We start from the raw sequence: 18906 nt of genomic DNA, 5'->3' as shown, positions 1-18906 counted from the left end.
GGCCTAATAATAATAAATGATTAGGTTCATATAGCCCAAACCTAAGTAAATCTACTATTCCACAATTACATGTACAATTGATCATCAGATCAATAGTTAATAAGATATTTTGATTTGTAATGCATCCTGCAAGTACCAAATATGACATTTGATATATCAAGTTTACTTGACTTGCAGTATATAAACTTTAGTCTTTTAAATCAGTCAACAGGTCAATCTTTATTCCTATTGATGAATGATCTCATTTAAAGTATGTAAACAATGCTAGAGTCCAACTGATGAGGAAAGATGAATCACAGCTGACGAATTCCAATTGATATCACAGTGATCACACTTTTCTGAACAACAAAGTACAGGAAAAAAAGAGAAAGGGACAGTTGCAAGGAAGTCATACACTAATTGAATGTGATATTAATGAAGTTGTAATTACATGATAATGCTCCATGAAAACTTGGTATGAAACTTAATCTGCATGTTTTCCTTTTTCAAGTGAGATCAGAAACACGAAAGAGGAACAGATGAGATCAGAAGGTCATTGCCAAGTTGTGCAGCCACTTCCTCCAACCACTACTCATGCAAGCTGGTTAGTTGCAGTAATAGATGAGTTGTTCATCTTCCATGTCTTGTAGCTTTCATCCTTTAGCTGGAGAATGTCATCCTGATAATTCATTAGCTAGCCTTAGCAGGCATTCAAATAGCTTCATGGAAGTGGGTGCATGAATCATCAGACTGATGCCACCAAACACACATTAGAAAGTAGCATTGGCCTCAGGAGCAGGTAGAGAATTGTCTGATCCAAGAACCAAACAAATGCAAAGCAAGGCAAAAGAGGCACCAATCCTTGATTGGCCATGGGAAGAGACACACAGATATGTGAGGCTGATTCATTTTGGCAATGTGAGGAGCAGGTATCCATGTCCACCTCAACTGCTACTGCAAATTACTTTTTTTTTTTGTGGATAGAATTGCCAGTAGAGATCTGAGTTCATATATTGTGGTAACTAATGCACTGTGAAGCTGGTACTCTTCTGTTTACTTACCTTTTCCTCATGTGCATATGAATGGAGGACTGGTATGTAGTTGGACAGAGAGTGTGATAATATTGTTAGATGGAAACTCCTACATGCAATATTTAGATTACCAGAATATGTGACAGTGGATCATGAGGGTTTGATGTATGCTAGATACTAGTTCATCACTATTCATCAGTTTAATCCTTTGGGTTAATGATATCAAGTTACCTTCTTGATGCCCATGTCTTCTAAATGCTATTATCCAAGTTTGACCAAGCTAGAAGTTGAAAAGGTAAATTAAGGAGTATTGGATTATTGTGCTATGGTCTTCCCTACCCTTTCTAGGAGGCCTATTGTGTCTTTTAATAAAGTTTTGTCTGCCTATGAAGCCACCTATCCAGGACTGAGCTTGACTTACCACCTAATCCTTGTGGCTGTTTATGGATCTGAGGAATTTATTTGACATTTCCTTTACATTTTTTGTATGCACTAAATCCTTCCTTCCTTTGAACTGTCAATGGAACTTGTTTTCCTCAGAGGAAGTGACTTGAAACCTTAGGTTGGCAGGACTTCTTATTGCACAGTAACTAAGGTCAGTAAGATCCTTTTGTCAGATTTTTATTTGATCTTGTGCTACAAAAACATGAGCCAAAACTAAACAAGGTTTTCGTTCATTTCTAAGACAACATTTGACCACCATTGTAAGCAGATACAGTCAACTATTGCAGAGCTATGTGAATAGCAAGTCAAATCCCAATCTCAAAAGAAGTGAAGTGATTCTAATCACTTGCATGGTCCTGTTGAATAAAATACCTGTTTCTGTTATACTTGCTCTTCTCATGGTGGCCATGGAGTAGGAGGAAGAAGCTAAGCAATAGCCTACTAACTCCACTATCTCGAATTAATTGTTATGCCTTTCTGCACTATAAATGCCCCAATCTAATCCTCCATCATCACCAAGAAGCATTTCAAGAAGAAGAAGAAGAAGAAGAAGCAGGAAACATGGCTCTTTCTATCAGCAGCTTCCTTATGGTCCTCGCAGCCCTCGCTCTTTCTCCTCTCTGCTTCGCCTTCCCTTATGGCGGCCCGTTCCTCTACCCACAGTTCTACGACCACTCGTGCCCCAAAGCCCAAGAGATCGTGAAGTCCATCGTCGCGAAAGCTGTTGCGAAGGAAGCACGCATGGCTGCCTCCTTGCTTCGCCTGCACTTCCATGACTGTTTCGTTAAGGTTAGTTCATTCGACCACATCACATAGATCGAAACGCAATGTGTAACACTGTCGTGTGTGTGTGTGTGTGTCTCTGTCTCTTCCAGGGCTGCGACGCATCCATTTTGCTGGACAGCAGTGGGACTATTGTGAGCGAGAAGGGGTCCATCCCTAATCGCAACTCCGTGAGAGGGTTCGAGGTCATCGATGAGATCAAGTCTGCGTTGGAGAAGGAGTGTCCTCACACAGTCTCCTGCGCCGACGTATTAGCTCTTGCTGCCAGAGACTCTACTGTCTTGGTATGATACATATCTCGTTCCATGCTAGGGTTTAGATCTAAAGTCTCAGATTAGATTTATGTTGTTTGTGCTGTGGATTAGGCTGGTGGCCCGTACTGGGATGTTCCACTGGGAAGGAGAGACTCACTGGGAGCAAGCATACAAGGGTCTAACAACAACATTCCTGCTCCCAACAACACTTTTCAGACCATCCTCACCAAGTTCAAGCTCAAGGGACTCGACCTTGTGGATCTCGTCGCCCTCTCTGGTAACCTTAACACATGTAGCTTTATCTCAGGAATCACGCATGCAGTAACAGCGAGGTGATCCAATGCGATGCAGGTAGCCACACGATCGGGCTATCGCGATGCACCAGTTTCCGGCAGAGGCTGTACAACCAGACCGGGAAGGGGTTCCCTGACTTCACCCTCGACCCGGCCTACGCAGCTCATCTGAGGACGCGATGCCCGCGCTCCGGCGGCGACCAGAACCTCTTCCCCTTGGACTTCGTCAGCCCCACCAAGTTCGACAACTCCTACTTCAGGAACCTGATGGCCAAGACGGGCCTCCTCAGCTCCGACGAGATCCTCTTCACCAACAACCCGGCGACGATGCACCTGGTTGAGCTCTACGCGGCGCACAACGAGCTCTTCTTCCAGCATTTCGCCAGGTCCATGGTGAAGATGGGCAACATCACCCCTCTCACTGGGAACAAGGGAGAGATCAGGATGAACTGCAGGAAGCTGAACCATCAATAAGTGCAGTGACGACTTCCACTGGATGTTCTTCATGTTTCTGTAATCCTCGGTTGTTCTCTCCCCTGTGAGCTATCTCTGCTTGATGTTCTTGTTGGCCCTCCTCAGGTTAATTTGCTCGAGTGAAGTACCCAAAACCAATAAGGTTGATGTGTTGTCACCATTTATTTTCCTTCAATTGTAATCTTTTAGCCTCGTCCTCTTCCGAAGTGGTTGGAAAGCAGCATGAAGAATGCATGCATGTGTGTTGGTGTCATCTTGCTCAAGACGCACGTACCTTCTGCCATGTGTGTCCATACATCGTGCTTTGAGATTCGTGCAGAGGAGATACGCGAGGGGATCCACGTCGTCCATCCTTTGAGATGCCCACCAACTTCTGATGGCGCCATTACTTGAACGCCCCACCAAATGGATTACCGAGACCTTTCTCAAAGGTTTTGTGAGGTCTTCTTCTAAAAATTCGATTTTGTGAGGTCTTCTGCCCTAAAGATCGAATTTTGATGCTTTTCGGTTGATCTCCTCATGCCAGTGATCCTGTTGTTAGATTACTGTCTGCGATATTCTAAAATCTTTGAGATAGCAGGAAATCTCCGCATTTTTCCTTTTCTTCTTCTTTTTCTGTTATTGCGGCTGTCAAATCGCTTAGAATTGGCCAGAATCAGCCAAAATCAATTCTATCCAATTTTGCCAATTTCTGTCTATAAGCCTGAGAAAGCAATTCAAGAATCATACAGAGTAGTTCATGACAAATTGCTCAGGAATGTCTTTCTCATGTCTTAGATAGTAGCAGAAGGAGAAAGCAGTTTCTTTAGCAGAACTCTTCAATGATCAACCAGTGACTGCTACCGAAGGAGAAGAACAGCATGTAAATACTTGGAACAGGATCGTCATTTATTATCTAAGTAGACAACCGAACCACTGATGCTTCACCTTCCTCTTTGAGACAAATCCCACGTCTCTCTCTCGCGTCTTGTTATCCATCCATCAGTAGTTCCTGTGAGAGTATCTTTCAGTAGGATTTGACTTGTTTAGACGACAAGTCAACCGGAACATTCTGTGGATCTGTGAACATGAATTTATGTTGAAGACGTGTACGATTAGTATGATGCATCGGCAGGAGAGGCAACATTACAATTAGCAGCAGCAGAGGGTTTTGAAGTCATTCCCTCTGTTTACCAAAATGTTCTTGAGATGTTGAATGAGAGGCACGAAAGAGATGAGCAGAAAAATTTTCAGGTAATGGCAATAATGGATATCCATTAATTATTTTTTCCTTTTCAAGGAATTGAGAAGAAAAAATAGCAATTTATTTATAAATCTATACTCTTCATAATGACAAAAAACAGAAAAGAAAAATTGTGATTAGAAGCAGACCAGAAGAAGAATACAACATTCATTTGAAGAAACTCTAGAAGAAATCCACATTAAATTCACTTGCCAATGCTCCTCGATGGATATCAAAGCAGGTCTCTGCTACATCACAAGACAGAAACCTCATGGAATAGGTACTGTAATCTTCTGAGCTCTCTGCATTTGGTTTCTCTTGCCAAGGACTAAACTTGTGTTCATGGGCCTCCCCTCCGTTCATGTGCACATGAGGTGGTGCTTCCGCCTCACTCTGAGCTACCCAATTCAAGGCCTCATCTCCCACCACATCTTTCATCTCAGCTCCTGTGTTGCAATTCCAGTTGCTGCTGTTGCTTGAGCTGTCTCCATAAACATCCAACACACTGCTGTATTCTCGTAGCCCTGAGTTGGCATAGCACTCAGTCTGCGCTAGTGATGATTCAAAAGATTGGTGGAATTGGTTGTAGATGTTCACATTATTCTCCACTGAATCCAGACATGTCTCGGTTTCGATCAGTGGGAATGGGTCGAACACCGGCTGTAATGGCAACTGCTCGAGATGTGTCCTGCTCGCCTCTTGGGCTTCGGTCTCTGTCTCGCACAGAGGCTTGTGGGTGCTCGGATCGATTCCTCTCTGTCGGAGTTTCTTCTTGAGGCACGAGTTCCAGTAGTTCTTGATCTCATTGTCTGTTCTTCCAGGCAATTGTGATGCAATCTGCGACCACCTGCAACCACAAACCGTGAGAAAGCCTGACACCATGAGCTGCTTACATGATCTCCTCCAGGCTTGCCTGCTACCTGTTGCCCATGATCTCGTGTAGGCTTATGATCAAATCCTCCTCTTGCTGCGAGAAGTTGCCTCTTTTAAGGTCCGGCCGCAGGTAATTGATCCACCTCAGTCTGCAACTCTTCCCACAGCGTTGCAGTCCTGCGAGGAGAAAATAAGTATCTGAATTACACACAGGAATCGGGACGAGAGGGGAAGAAGAAGATCAGAAACAACGAAGAGCTGAAGAATGCCTGCTAATTTCGGCACAGAGCTCCAACAGCCGACTCCATATCGAATGATGTGATTGTAGAGCTTTTCATCTTCTTCAGGAGACCACAAGCCTTTCCTTATCTTCTGCTCGAGACAGCAAGAATGCCGTCCCATTCCTCCAAACCCACGCCTGGTGTTCCTGGATGTGGAGGGACTTAAAAGGTTGATGTGCATGAGAGGCTGAGGGAGGGGAATCATAAGCTGGATTTATTGTGAGTGCAATATGCTTGAGATTCAAGCTAGATGCGGAGGGGGAAGGAAAGAGATGGGAGAGTGGAGAACACACAGAGATGGAGAGAGAGAAAGAAACAGAGGAGGAAGGTGAAGCAATCAAGTGGTTTCTAAGCAAGTCTCTGAGGTCCTTGCACTGCAGTGGATTGAGATTTAAGATAGCTTCAGTGGTCGGAACAGAGTGAATAAAAATACTTCAAAAGAAGCTAGCAACTGTTGATGGAGGGAAAGCCAAAAGCTTTGCAGGTAGTTGGGAGATGACATTTTCACTAGCTGTAATGACCATGAAGCTTCGTTAATCTGCAATCTTTTCCCAAAAATATTTTACATAAATTCATCTGAGTCAATGCAATCATTGTTTATTTATCAATCATTGCCTAAAAAAAATAATTGGCATCAAAATTTTTGCATGTCTCAAGTAGCAATTAAGATAGTTTCAGTTTACATAAGATCTTTTTTCTGTGGATATGAACAGATTTCATGGTCTCAAATTGTCACCTCGATGTAACGAAAATTAGTCGCATCGGAATTGACCTAATCTTGGTGCTTCTCTAATCTCTACATGACTAGCTAACCACCGAAAATAATATCGGCGACTCGCAAAAGAAATTACTTGAAACTACTGAATCTTTTCCTTCATTCTTTTCTAGGTTTTCTCAAGGAGGTCAGTAAGATCTATTTTACCTTGAACTGTCATAGGGTTCAGAATCAAGTGACATGAAACATGAGATGTAGAGCTTCAATTTACTTTATATGGTGGTCCATTGAAGTCCCTGTCAATTGGCTTATCAGATTGAAGGTTCTATGTAAGCCTGTACTAAGAACAAGATGAACCATGTTCGCACTTGTTGATGATTCCTTAGGTTTGTGACAGGGATAGATCAACCTCTGAACTGCTTTATTAAACTTAGCCTGTTTATGACAGTAATCATAATATTTATACAACAATTACATCTATATTTTGAACAAAAACAAATAGCCCCACCTGATTTTCCAGACTATAACATCACTGTAGTCTGATTACCTGCAGCTTGTTGGAGATGCCATTACTGTTTCAACTTTGAACACAGAATTGGCATCATTATCATTCTTCCTGTTATAGTTTGAACAAAGGAAATTGAAGTGAAAGTTTCAAAGTTTCATTCATTTTTCTCTCACTTATCTAAAAATAAAGAAATTTTGATGAATATGTTTCAGACTGTGGCCACTGGAGTCTAAACAAGTGGCCTTAGACATGATCACAAGTCTGCATGATGTTTCCAGTTGCAATTAGCTGGACTTGTGGTAGCAGCACAAGAAATCAAGCAAGGATATCTTTGAAAACTACACAAAGAGAAAAAAAAAATGCCGTAGTTGCATTGTAGAAGACCCCCAACTCTATCTTACGGTAATTGTGGAGACTACGAAGAGAAGCTACTATGTATATGGAAGACAGAAACAAAATCTATGAACTTTTTGGTCGACCATATTCATGTCAACAATGTCTGCCATCCATATATGGGTTAGCAAAAACCACTGTTGTGGTGGCTGCCCTTCTTGTCCATCCAAATCTTTCCAAGACAACTTGGTAAGGATTCTTAGATGTGGACTTGAAGGTCTTCCACCCTACGCTAGATTCAACTACATACATGCCTCCCATGAAAAGGAAACATCATAGTAGCTCATCTTTGAAGTCACAAAAACCAGAGCCAAGGGAACTACATAAGAAACAAAGGCAATCCAGTACTCTATCTTCCCTATTATGAGGTTGGCCCTATTTTAAGGTGTATGATTAATTTACAGGTCTTTCATGATAACTCACTAAACTAATTGGTTCCATCCAACAAAAGCATATGTATGCATTGTTGGAATGTATTCCTGTTGCCTGTAAGAAAACTTAGGTTGATGCTGATACAAGGAAACACAGGGAATGCCTCATGCAATCCGCAGCCTTGTTCATTTCTTCACCCCTCACCAACTTTGAATATGATGTGCTCCAGACTTCATTGTGCTGACTCAGTAATCTTTTGATCTGTTAATCTTGACTAGCATTCTGTTCTTTCGGATTTCGGAAGAAGTGGATCATGCAGATGAGTGAGTTTGTCCACCTCAAACATTGCGTAACAATGAGATTTGGAGAATAAGCCTTGCAAATTGTTCTACAAGGTTTACTCATCATGATCTCTCATGGTGAAGGTTTCCAACATGCCTTTTCTCCCACACACCATATCCCAAAACTTTTCTGCAAAAGGACAGTCAAAAAGCAGGCGCAAATTTGTTTCAGTGAAAGGTATTTCTTGAGACACTCAACTAGCTAAAGGCAGGGATTAAGAGAAGGTGTCTACATGTTAAGCAGATGGATTAGTTGTTGACCTCAAATCTTTTTTTCCATCACTGAAAGATACTGCATGGAGGAAAGAGTGTCCCCCATGACAGATGCTGTCGCTGAGATGGAAAGATCAGGGAGATCTTGCTTGCAAGTTCTTCCCCAATCTTTGCACGAAGCAACAACCATGATTGACTACATTCCAGCTTCCATGTTTTGGCATTGGAGAGGGATGAGCTAGCAAAGAGTGGGGAGAGAACAGTGCGTCACAAGAACCTGCTACTTCTTTTCTTGGTCATTCAATGTTCCTTCACAGTTACTTAACTATGTTTCCTGACCTCCACTGGGCATGGAAAACGAACTCAATTATGGGTGGGAAACATCCGATCACCATCGACAGCTCCTCTGAGTGTAGTGACTGTCATCGATGTACCTTTCTTTGATTCATAGGTGGATCTTTTCGAACCTGTGACACATATTTTGATCTGAGGTTGATGAATCATTGTACATCCTGCATACTTACACATGAAGATGACTGTTCGAGATGATAGGTACCCTTTTTTCCCTCAGGGAAAAGCAAATATGATAGAAGACGAGCATCCGATAAACCAGGTAGAAAACTTAGGATTCACGTTAGCTTTATAGGAGCAAATCTCCTCTTCATTTGAAGCTGGAACAGCTAATGATTTGCCCATAACTATGATCACTTAGATTTAGTTCTACCAGGTTGAATGCTTCGGTGTGAGATCAATGAAAAGATGAGAGCAATTTAGTGCGTCAAGGCTGAGCTCAAGTCACTCCAGAGCATCTGGAATTGACATGAAGAAGCTTCATGCAGATAATTGCCATGAAGACATGGTGCGAACTTGGATAATATCCTTCTTATTACACCCATTATGTTCAACGATGACAGATGGTGCGAACTCGAGACAAAAAATTCTCCAAGCTTTCTTGATCACACGAGGCCGACGATGTAGTGTTGATGAGGATGTCCACTTAGCCTCATGAGGTTGGCTATACAGTGCTGATGATGATTCGATACATGGTTTTACGATCGGACCAATCGCCCATCACATTATAGAAGACTCTCAGATATAATCTCGAGAACTTTTAGGTGAAACATCGATGGGTAGATATAAGATAATTTTTTTTTATAGTCTCGATCCGAATCTCTGGATCCTGACACCTTAATCTAAAACGGATTCGAAAGTAACAATTGGTTCCTACCTAAAACCACGTGTCGGACGATTAGAATGTTTTGGAACACTTGCCATTCCAATTTCTCTTGCTTTCAGACGTGTGTCGAATCTACTTGTATGTATATGTAGTTTCGTCAATGTTTACAGCTAACATTAGCTTGGTCAAAATGCCGACATTGGCTTTATTCACTGCAAATCCTTCTCACAATCATTTGGTCTTAGGTCTTCGGTCTTCATGGGGTAGTCATGGAGAAGCATGCACAAGACTTCGCCATGGCCCCCAGGAACCAACAACAAAGCTTCCTTTTCAAGCAGAGATCATGATCCAGGGATGATAAGCTAAAGCAAAACAACGCTGCCCCACCTCTCCTTCTTCCTCCATCCAACCATCATCATCATCAACCTCAGCTCTCTCTTCACTGTCTTGTTCATGTCGTCCCATGGAAAGTGATGGTCCTCGGCTAGCCTTTCTGCCTTCTTCTTCTTCTTCTCCATGTGGACCATCACACGGTACAACCCTCCATCACTGGAGCTGCCATCAAGGAGGACCTACGTGCCCACCCTGCCCATGTAGATGATACTGGCATTTCAAGCCATCTGTGTCAGCAACACCTTCGGGGTTTGACATCGGAGAGATCGAAGGAATCTTTGCCGCACGCCCGTGCACACATGCAGCAATTAAAGGGATTTAACAGCCCATGCCGACGTCCCACCGCTAATCATGCTTGCTTTGTTTGATGTTTAGAATGTAATCATCATTTTGTTTGGTTGGACTATTAATCCTGCCGACAGAGTTTGACGATTCAAACTTCATCGTTCGAACTGGAACCTTAGTTGTGTACAAGTACATATATATATGTATATATAGCAAAAGTTCTTCAAAAGCTTTTTATTGTTTTCACCTCTATATATGGTTTGAATTTTATATCAAGAATCAAGTCAAGTAGCCAATTATTTGCTAAAAGATACTATATACATAATTGTTAATGTGGATCTTGGTGATATATGATCCATCTTGTTCTTCCGTACTTAAACACCTTTAAAACTCAAACCGAAAGTTTTGAATAAATCTCCTCGGGAAGTTTGAATATACATCATTTGTTTAATGTGTCATCATCGTCACATGAATAGACATGATTTGATTCTATCTCAAAAACATGAGCTTTCCCGATAATCCAAATGATGATTTTTGTGAGATGGTTAGAGTTAGGGAAGATCTAGTCGATGAGATCACGAGGTAGCGGTTGAATGTTCGAGGTGACTTTCGAGTTGGATCGAGGTGGGTCCTAGCTTCCTCGAGGTTTTGGAGATGAGTTAAGGTATGTCTTGACTTCGTCTGGGACTTTGTATAAGCGGTCAGTGTTAGGGAGATTTCCTGACCTAACCCCTCCGATGGTAAAGTTAGTTTTAGTGGAGTGGGAACAATAGGATTTTCTAGTCAGATCCCCTACTCAGGCCTTGGGGACCAACTTTTATACCTGGGCAATCGATAGAAGGAGATTGACGACTGATGGGGACTAGTCCGTACATCCTCTTGTGGCTCATTTATGTGAACAACATATTGCTATAGTTTTTTGTGTCACATCGTCAATGAGGAACGACTATAGGAGCGTTGCTTGTCAGTCCTAGTGGCGGCTAGGGATAGGCAAATGATGATCTTCTATATAAACCGACCAGAAAGGGGGCAGATAGGCTTTATTGTCAAGGGGTTACTGCTCTTGATGGCTAGTTTGTATTGCTTTCCCTTGAGTTGCAATTTGTCAAGGGTGATATATTGTCGCTTTGCTGTTCGCCACTGCAGAGGGTGATGCTAGCTTCTCTCTGCCCACATCAGCGTCTTGGTGGCCAGTTGGCATATCAAGGCTGATGTTAGCATATCACCTATCATTCGTTCCCCTTGTAATGTGTGCTTCGAGACTCCATAGAGAGGGCTTCGAGGCACATTATTTGATCTTTTTATTCAGTCGAGGTTAACTTGGTGGGGTTCTTTAATTTTCACATTTTGGGTATACCTCATTTGATAGACCTATTGTAATAGGGCATTTAGGCATAGGTTGGGCTTCTTGACTTGCACACTTGTGATGTCTAATGTCTCGTCGTAGCTAACGTTGTGATGCGGGTTGGATTTCCCAACTTGTACACCTCAGGTGTATCATGCCTTGTCTACCGTGGTGGGCATTTATCCCTGTCATCATAGGTTAAGGGCCTCTACTATAATGGGCCTTGGTTCTACTATAGCAGGTTAAGGTCTTCCATCATAATGAGTCTTTATCACAGTCATAGTAGGTCAACGGTTTCCATTGTATCGAGCCTTTATCCCAATCGTAGTGGGTCAAGGGTTTTTGCTGTAGCAGACCAGTGGACTTCCGTCGTAGCAAAGCCTTCATCCCCATCATAGTGAGTCTTCTTCCCCACCATAATGGGTCTTCATCTTCATCGTAGCGGAAGAGTGGGCTTCCACCATAGCAGGCCTTTGTCCCCACCCATGGCAAGTCTTCTTCCTCGCTGTAGTGGGTTGGGGGCCTCCACCATAATAAGCCAGTGCGCTTCCGTCATAGTAGGCTTTCATCTTCATCATGACGAATTTTATTCCCCATAGTAGTGAGTCTTCATCACCATCATAGCGAGTTGGGGACTTCCACCATAGCAGGCTAGTGAGCTTCCATCATAGCGGGCCTTCATCCCCACCATAGTTGGTCTTCTTCCCAGTTGTAGTGGGTCGGGGGCCTCCACCATAGCAAATCGGTGTCGTTTTGTCATAGCGGTCGATCTGGCTAGGGCCTCCTCATCGACCGAACCATCTTGCGGCTGGTCTAGGTGTCAGGCATTGAATCCTAGCATATCATCCTTTCACATTGTGGTAGGGCTAGCATGATGGTAGGGAGACGTTAGATTGTAGCGGGCTTTTTTTTTTGCCTTATTAGGGGTTCAATAGGCCTCAAGACCCACGTTGGAAAATCTGGATAAAGTATCACATGCATAGTAGAAGAATAGAAAAAATAAAATCCTAGATTTTTCAGAAAATATCTTGTCATCGTGCAATGATTGGTACATAAAAATACGCAATCGAAAAACCATGCGTACCATGTAAGATATGTTACAGAGGGAGATTATATATTCATGAAAAATCTCATATCTATAGGAGAGGATGAAGGAGGCCAACTATGCTCCTCTCTAGTGGTAATCCACATGGAAAATGGGGTGATGACGCTCGTCAAATTGCTGCATGATCTTCCTCTCCATGTGCACTATAAGGCTGCATCGTAATAAAAAAGGGTCGACCCTACTTGCTGTCCATATGCCCCAAATTAGGTTTCTTAGCTGAGGAAGAGAGGAGAGAGAGGAGAATAGGAGGGGCGGTCAAGAGAAGACTAGCCTATGTCATCTTTTGTCCCCTCTTATTTATAGAGATTCCTACTACTTAACCATAATAGATCCTACCCTATTGGGTATTGGATCTCTATTTAATTACCCAAGCCTATTGGATTAGTGGATCTCTATCCAATAATCTCTTATTGGTTATTATTAAATCTATCTACATGATCCAATAATTCATAAGCTTACTAGATATCTAATAAGATATGGGCTCCAACGGACATCTCATATCTAAACTTTTACTCGTCGCAACACCTACCATATGTGTGTGACCTTCTAGACCCAATATCAAGTTGATCATAAGTCATACTTATCAGAACTCCTTCTAACTTAGTAAAATTTTATTTTCATAATATTTCATTCGACTAATTGACTATGGATGTACTAGGCCACTACACCGTAGTCCCTAAAGGATATAAGAAAATTCAATCTACTAGACCTGTCTATCCTCAACTACCGTGTATCTATAGTTCCTCATCCATCTAATATCCAAAAAACTATATATTGGGCATGATGCTATTAGGCCTATACGGAATTTACTCGAGTCTCGCTCTAATCGGATTCTTCTAGAGAATTTTTTCCCTCTCAATTCGAATGACCCTAATTAGGGATTTACATGAGTAAGAACGCATAATATTTCTCTCATATCACCAAGAGCATATGATCATTTATCGATACTCAATTACCATCCTAAGATTGGCTACCACTTTTGATAATTGATTGTGCTATATCTGAAACTTCTAGACCTATAAGTCCAGTATCAAAGAGTGGAGTACTCATATAGGACATCCTAGGTATCTCAAGTTTAAGGGTCAGACACACGATTAGGACCACGGAATTGTTATCTATCAATGAGGTATCATCAATCATTTAGAATTTTGTGAGCATATCAATTAGTGAACTCATTCTCGAATAAGCACCAATACTATATCCCTAGTATCCTAACATGAGCAGTTATGAGATCAACCGTCGCTATCATATGGATGGATATATAGCATAATAATCTATTTGGTTATCTCGATATCCCTCTTGAGTAACATGTGATCAGTATTATTTATGATATATGTTTAAAGGTGAATCAGTCTCATTATCATGATCTTATCGCGATCTGATTCCCCTTGCACAGATTCATAGACATAATAATATATGTAACATGCAACATAAAGTGAGAAAAACATCAATAATAATAATAATCAAGAGATTATGCAGTGTGTCACACATGTTATCACTCACATGATTGGCTTGTATGACACCTATGACTAGCAGCCCATGCCCTCCTTGCGGGTCTTAAAGCTTCACCCCTTTATAGTTGGGCTCAAGTCTTGTTGTCGTCGAGGCTTCCTCAAGGCGACATTATGAGAGGGGATTCTCGCCTTCAGGAAGCTTCCAGATTGGGGACAACTATCTTAGTTATTGGGAGGCGAGGGGGGTGGTGGCTTCCTTTAAACTTCTTTCGCTCTTCGGGGAATAGCTCATTCTATGCCTTAGCCTTTTCCTTTAGCTTTTGCCCCCTCAGATTTTAAGAGTCTCCACTTGACCTTTTGTCATTAGCTCCGATGGGCTGATTGACCTCTCTCCATCTCCTTCAGTGACCTTTCGATGTCTCCAAACTAGATTAGGATGTCTTTGCCTTCTCACCCTAGCTTTGATTCATCGAGTTGTCCATCTGTTGAGGTCAATGCTCCATCCTCATGTAATCCAAGGTAGTACATATTAATTTGTCCTCCTTTGCAAATGAATCTTTGGTAGACCCAAAAGCCCTTGGGATCTCGAGTCTATATAAGATGCTCATAACTGTGATTCAATCATGATCGAGTCTTACCTAGATCGACTGTAGTCCTGTTATTACATCTCGATTGAGTATGAGTTGTCAATCCCTTGACTTGAGCAACGTCCCTTTAACTTGATCCTTGGGGGCTTATGTTTGTCCTATGATGCCTTCAAAGTGGGGCTACACCTCCCGTTCCACCCCATCATTGTGTCATGCCTCGAGTGGTGGAGATTTCACCCTCCTATATGGCGCCCAACCCCTCAAATAATAAGGGTTGGAGGGCATGATACTTCTTCGCGCCCGTCAAGAGTAGGGCTTCTCCCTTGCTTGGTGGATATGGACTATTGACAACACTCCTCCCTCACTGTTGGATGAGGAGGTTGCTAGTGTCCGTCACATAAGGGAGGTCCTCTCCTCTTATGATGCGGTGAGGTGGATAGACAAAGATTGGTTGGTTGAGGCAGGCTTTAGCCCGACCCCCTAAGGTATATAGACTGGTCTTCTCTTACTTGTTTCTTGATGTTATTGTTGACCTTGTGTTTAGATGTCTTTCCTTCTACAGACACAGATATTAAGTACTTGAAGGGATTGGGCCCCTCACTAGGGTCACGAGCTCCTAAGGTGGTGACTCGAGAGCCATCCATGGAGGTCGTCAACCCTTCTCGGTAGGATCGCGATGATCCCGAGTAGCCAACTGCCATGGTTGGGGCAATGACTCGAGCTGCTAAGTTAGCCAATCAACTGGAGCTAGTCTAACAGTAACTCGGGGATGCCGAGCTAGAGTTTGAGGATGCATAGAAAAAGTTGCACGAGGTAGAGCAAGGGCGCGAGGAGGCAGCTTGGGAGTTAGAAGATGCCGAGCGGCACTTGGCCGAGCTCGACCAACAAGCAAAGGACACTTGGGAGAAGGGTAGCTTAATGGAAGATTAGTTGTTGATCCTTTTTTATGAGCTGGTGGTGGCCAAGACTAAGGCCCAAAAAGCAAAGGAAGGCTTGGAGGAGGAACGGTGTCATGCCCCCGATCTAGAAAAGGGGATAATCATCACCTACAAGGAGTCGGATGGATTCCAATAAGGCCTTTTGAGGTCGGGGTGAGCCTCATATTAATATGGGTACTTTATCGCCCTGGAACGGTTCAAAGCAAAGTACCCAAGGTTGGAGGTCGAGGAAGACCCTTTCATATATCGCCCCCAAGGATGACAACATGCCAATGGCGGTCAAGGTCCCTTTCGATGACAGTCAACACCTTTTTTGTGGGCTCCTGACCAAGTCTAATGCTTTTCCTTCTTTAATAAAAATCTTCCTTCTCGATATGTAATTCTTTATTTTAGCATGTGTTGGGACCCTCGGGACGGGTTATGCCTAGCCTTATGCGAGCATCGTCTTAATGATAGAATTTCTTCAAGTTGGCAATATGCCAAGTCTTTGGTAGTGTTTTGCCCTTCGTGGTCTTGAGGTGGTAAGTCCCTTCTTGGACTACGTCAATCACTCGGTAAGGCCCTTCCCAGCTTGGCATTAGCTTTCCTCAAGATCCCCAACCTTGACTTGTTGCAAGCAGACCTTGCAGTTATAAAGTTTAACCACCTCTTGCTTGTACTTAGAGTTCAGAGATATGCCTCAGCTCTTAGTTCATTAACTAAGTCTAGCTCGACCTAGAGTCCTTCCTCTGACGTGGTTTTATTGAAGTTCTCTATTTGGGGGGTCGGGAAGATAATCTTGGGTGGTAGTATTGCATCAGAGCTGTATGCCAAGCTAAAGGGTAACTCGTCCGAGCCGGTCTTGGGAGTGGTTCAAGACGCCCATAATATGCATAGGAGCTTGTCAAGCTAGGTGCCTTTTGCCCCCATGGCCGTCTTTATTAGCCCTTTAAGGATGGATCGGTTGGTAACCTCGGCTAGGTCGTTGGTATGAGAATGTGCCATCGATGGATGATGGGGATTGGTATATATATCCTCTTGTAGCTCATTTATGCGAATGGTGAATTGGTACAGTTTCCCATGGTGTGTCGTCGGTGAAGGAAAATTGTAGGGGCATCGTTTGTCAATTTTAATGGTTGCCAAAGACAAGCAGACGCTGATTGTTTGTGCAAGTCGACTAGGGAGGGGGCAGATAGGCTTTATCACCGGGGGGTTACTACTCCCAATGATCAGTCCGTACCACCTCCCCCTAAGTTACGGTCTTTTGGGGGTGGTATGTTGCTGCCCTATCGTTCATCACTAGGGAAGGGTGACGTCAACTTCTCTCCACCCACGACAATGTATTGGCAGTAACCAATTGATAGGTAAAGGTTGATGTCATTATATTCTCTAGCAGGTAATACTCCGAGAGAGTTAATGAGCTTATTCTTATTGAACGAAGATCCTGGTAGTTAGCATATCACTAATCATCAGTAAATTTTTAAGCTCGAACTCCTTGGAGGAAGCCAAAATTATAGAATTATGATCCATGAAAATTGATTGTAGAGCATTAAAAGTGAGCAACGTTATAATTGTTTCATCAAACATGCTTCGATAAGCTCAAATCCCAAATTTGTAGTATATTATGGGGGAGAGATGCACACGAACCAAATTTTATCTTGACTGAATGAGTATATTAGATTATATTATCTATATATTAAAAATAAAAGTCAGTTTTAATTAAACAATAGTTTTCTTTGAGATAAAAATAGTAGCCTTCTTGAAATTAAAATATCTCATATGGTACCAATAAAAAAAAAAGAGTTCAATATATCATTCATTTGTTCGATAATATTTGTTATTTTTCATATTTTTCTAATTGGTGACATTTATACTTTTTAACAAATTTTTAATCATAAGAATACTACGAGATTTAATTTTCTATTGTTAATTAAAAGGGCTTATGATAGATTGACAATGTTTTTTTATGATAATTTATATAAATATTTTTAAAATCAGACTTGGATTGAAGCCGACTTGACATGTTCCTTATACATTATAAACTTTTAATGAGATAGACCCTAACACGTAAGATAAAAGTGAGAGTTTGATGAGTTGAAGGTGAATATTGGGTGTGGTTATACAAATTACAACATAAAAAAAGATTGAAATTTAGTCATCTCTCTCGACACAAAACTTGCTATAGGCTCTAATAAAGATTAAAATTAGCTTCGAATCTCACTAGAATCTTCAATACATAGTAATTTAGCTTAACCTTCAACAAAATTCAATCAAGAGGCAACAGTTGAAAATTTTCATAAGATTTGTTAGTTTATGTGGTTCTATTTAATTAGGTAAAATATATTATAGATTTAATTAACTTTCGATTATGATTATTAGTAAAAAAAAATAAAGTTTACTTATGGTATGATTTCTTGGGAGATACCTTGATGGGAGGTACTCTTTAAATTATTTATTCAGGCTCTTTTACTCTCACCTATAAATAAATAGGATCTCCTAGGGATTATACATGATGTGAGATTTATTCTCAATCTCACTTAGTCCTTATTATATCACTTATAGTAGCCATGTGAATGATAGAAAGAAAGAGTAGAAGGAGAGTCCAATTATTGCTACTTGTTGATTAGATTACAGAGTGCATTATTGAATCTGATAAAGTTTTTTCAATAGCATTGAAAGGTATGTAATCTTGATCCTAATCTATCATTATTTTATTTTGATTTTAGATCAACTAAATATTGATAATTTTAAATTAATCTTGACTAATCTAATTGGGTTGGTGTTTGGCCCAAATCAATCAAACTCAATTTGGGTGACTCTATTTTGAGCTTGCCTAATTAAATAGAGTTGATTGGGCCAATTTAAGATTTTATACAAAATAAAAAATAAATTATGGATTCCTTTTATAATTTGTTTCATATGATATATTCATAATTTTTATTTATTTATGATAATCAAATTTTAATTATTATTATGGGATATTTATGTAATTATTCACAAACATATATTGAAAATTATAAAATAATATTTATTTATTTTTATATAAAGGTATTATTTATATTTTATCATAATTATAATCATCATATAAGTTTTTTATGTTGATTAATATTTAATAATTATTATCTTCTTATTGAACTATTTTTATCTATATTAAATTAAAGAATAATTAGTAAATATTATTAATAATTTATATCCTTAAGTTTTGATATTTAAATTATAATAAATATTTTATTATTTATAGAATATTTTAAATTATATTTTATATTATTATATTGGTCTTATGACCACTTAAGTAGCCTAGACCAATATATAAAATTATTTTAAAGAATTAATTTTAAATAATAATAATAAATAATATTCATAATAACATATATAATTATGAGATTTAGATAATCCTGAAGAAAAATCTATCTTGAATAATTATGTGTTGAGGTAGGATAATACTATTTTATATATTCTTGTATGTT

The 18906-nt window shown here is 40.7% G+C and overlaps 2 protein-coding genes across 2 annotated transcripts; one reads left to right on the top strand and one right to left on the bottom strand.

Moving 5' to 3' along the window:
* Window positions 1-1965: 1965 nt before the first annotated feature.
* On the top strand, window positions 1966-3464 carry LOC103980763 (peroxidase 72). The gene is made up of 4 exons (XM_009397262.3): window positions 1966-2243; window positions 2330-2521; window positions 2603-2768; window positions 2843-3464. Exons 1-4 carry the CDS (start codon window positions 2016-2018, stop codon window positions 3256-3258), a joined length of 1002 nt encoding a protein of 333 aa, XP_009395537.2. The 5' UTR covers window positions 1966-2015; the 3' UTR covers window positions 3259-3464.
* A 1117-nt stretch (window positions 3465-4581) lies between these two features.
* Window positions 4582-6058, bottom strand: LOC135608925 (myb-related protein Hv33-like). Its single transcript, XM_065101989.1, has 3 exons — window positions 5623-6058; window positions 5401-5530; window positions 4582-5327 (listed from the first exon to the last, which is right to left on the bottom strand). Exons 1-3 carry the CDS (start codon window positions 5837-5839, stop codon window positions 4664-4666), a joined length of 1011 nt encoding a protein of 336 aa, XP_064958061.1. The 5' UTR covers window positions 5840-6058; the 3' UTR covers window positions 4582-4663.
* Window positions 6059-18906: the final 12848 nt, after the last annotated feature.

This window comes from Musa acuminata, chromosome BXJ2-4 (genome assembly GCF_036884655.1).
Source record: "Musa acuminata AAA Group cultivar baxijiao chromosome BXJ2-4, Cavendish_Baxijiao_AAA, whole genome shotgun sequence".
NCBI classification, from domain to species: Eukaryota; Viridiplantae; Streptophyta; class Magnoliopsida; order Zingiberales; family Musaceae; genus Musa; species Musa acuminata.
This window is presented reverse-complemented; position numbering and strand designations above follow the sequence as displayed.

What these genes read in the sequence shown, in the direction of transcription:
- LOC135608925 (XM_065101989.1), bottom strand. Translation starts at nt 5,839, where the DNA reads ATGATTCCCCTCCCTCAGCCTCTCATGCACATCAACCTTTTAAGTCCC. An exon ending in CTCTGTGCCGAAATTAGCAG is followed by an intron (nt 5,531 to 5,622) that starts GCATTCTTCAGC and finishes TTCTCCTCGCAG; the next exon opens with GACTGCAACGCTGTGGGAAG. An exon ending in CACGAGATCATGGGCAACAG is followed by an intron (nt 5,328 to 5,400) that starts GTAGCAGGCAAG and finishes TTGTGGTTGCAG; the next exon opens with GTGGTCGCAGATTGCATCAC.
- LOC103980763 (XM_009397262.3), top strand. Translation starts at nt 2,016, where the DNA reads ATGGCTCTTTCTATCAGCAGCTTCCTTATGGTCCTCGCAGCCCTCGCT. An exon ending in TCCATGACTGTTTCGTTAAG is followed by an intron (nt 2,244 to 2,329) that starts GTTAGTTCATTC and finishes TGTCTCTTCCAG; the next exon opens with GGCTGCGACGCATCCATTTT. An exon ending in CCAGAGACTCTACTGTCTTG is followed by an intron (nt 2,522 to 2,602) that starts GTATGATACATA and finishes GCTGTGGATTAG; the next exon opens with GCTGGTGGCCCGTACTGGGA.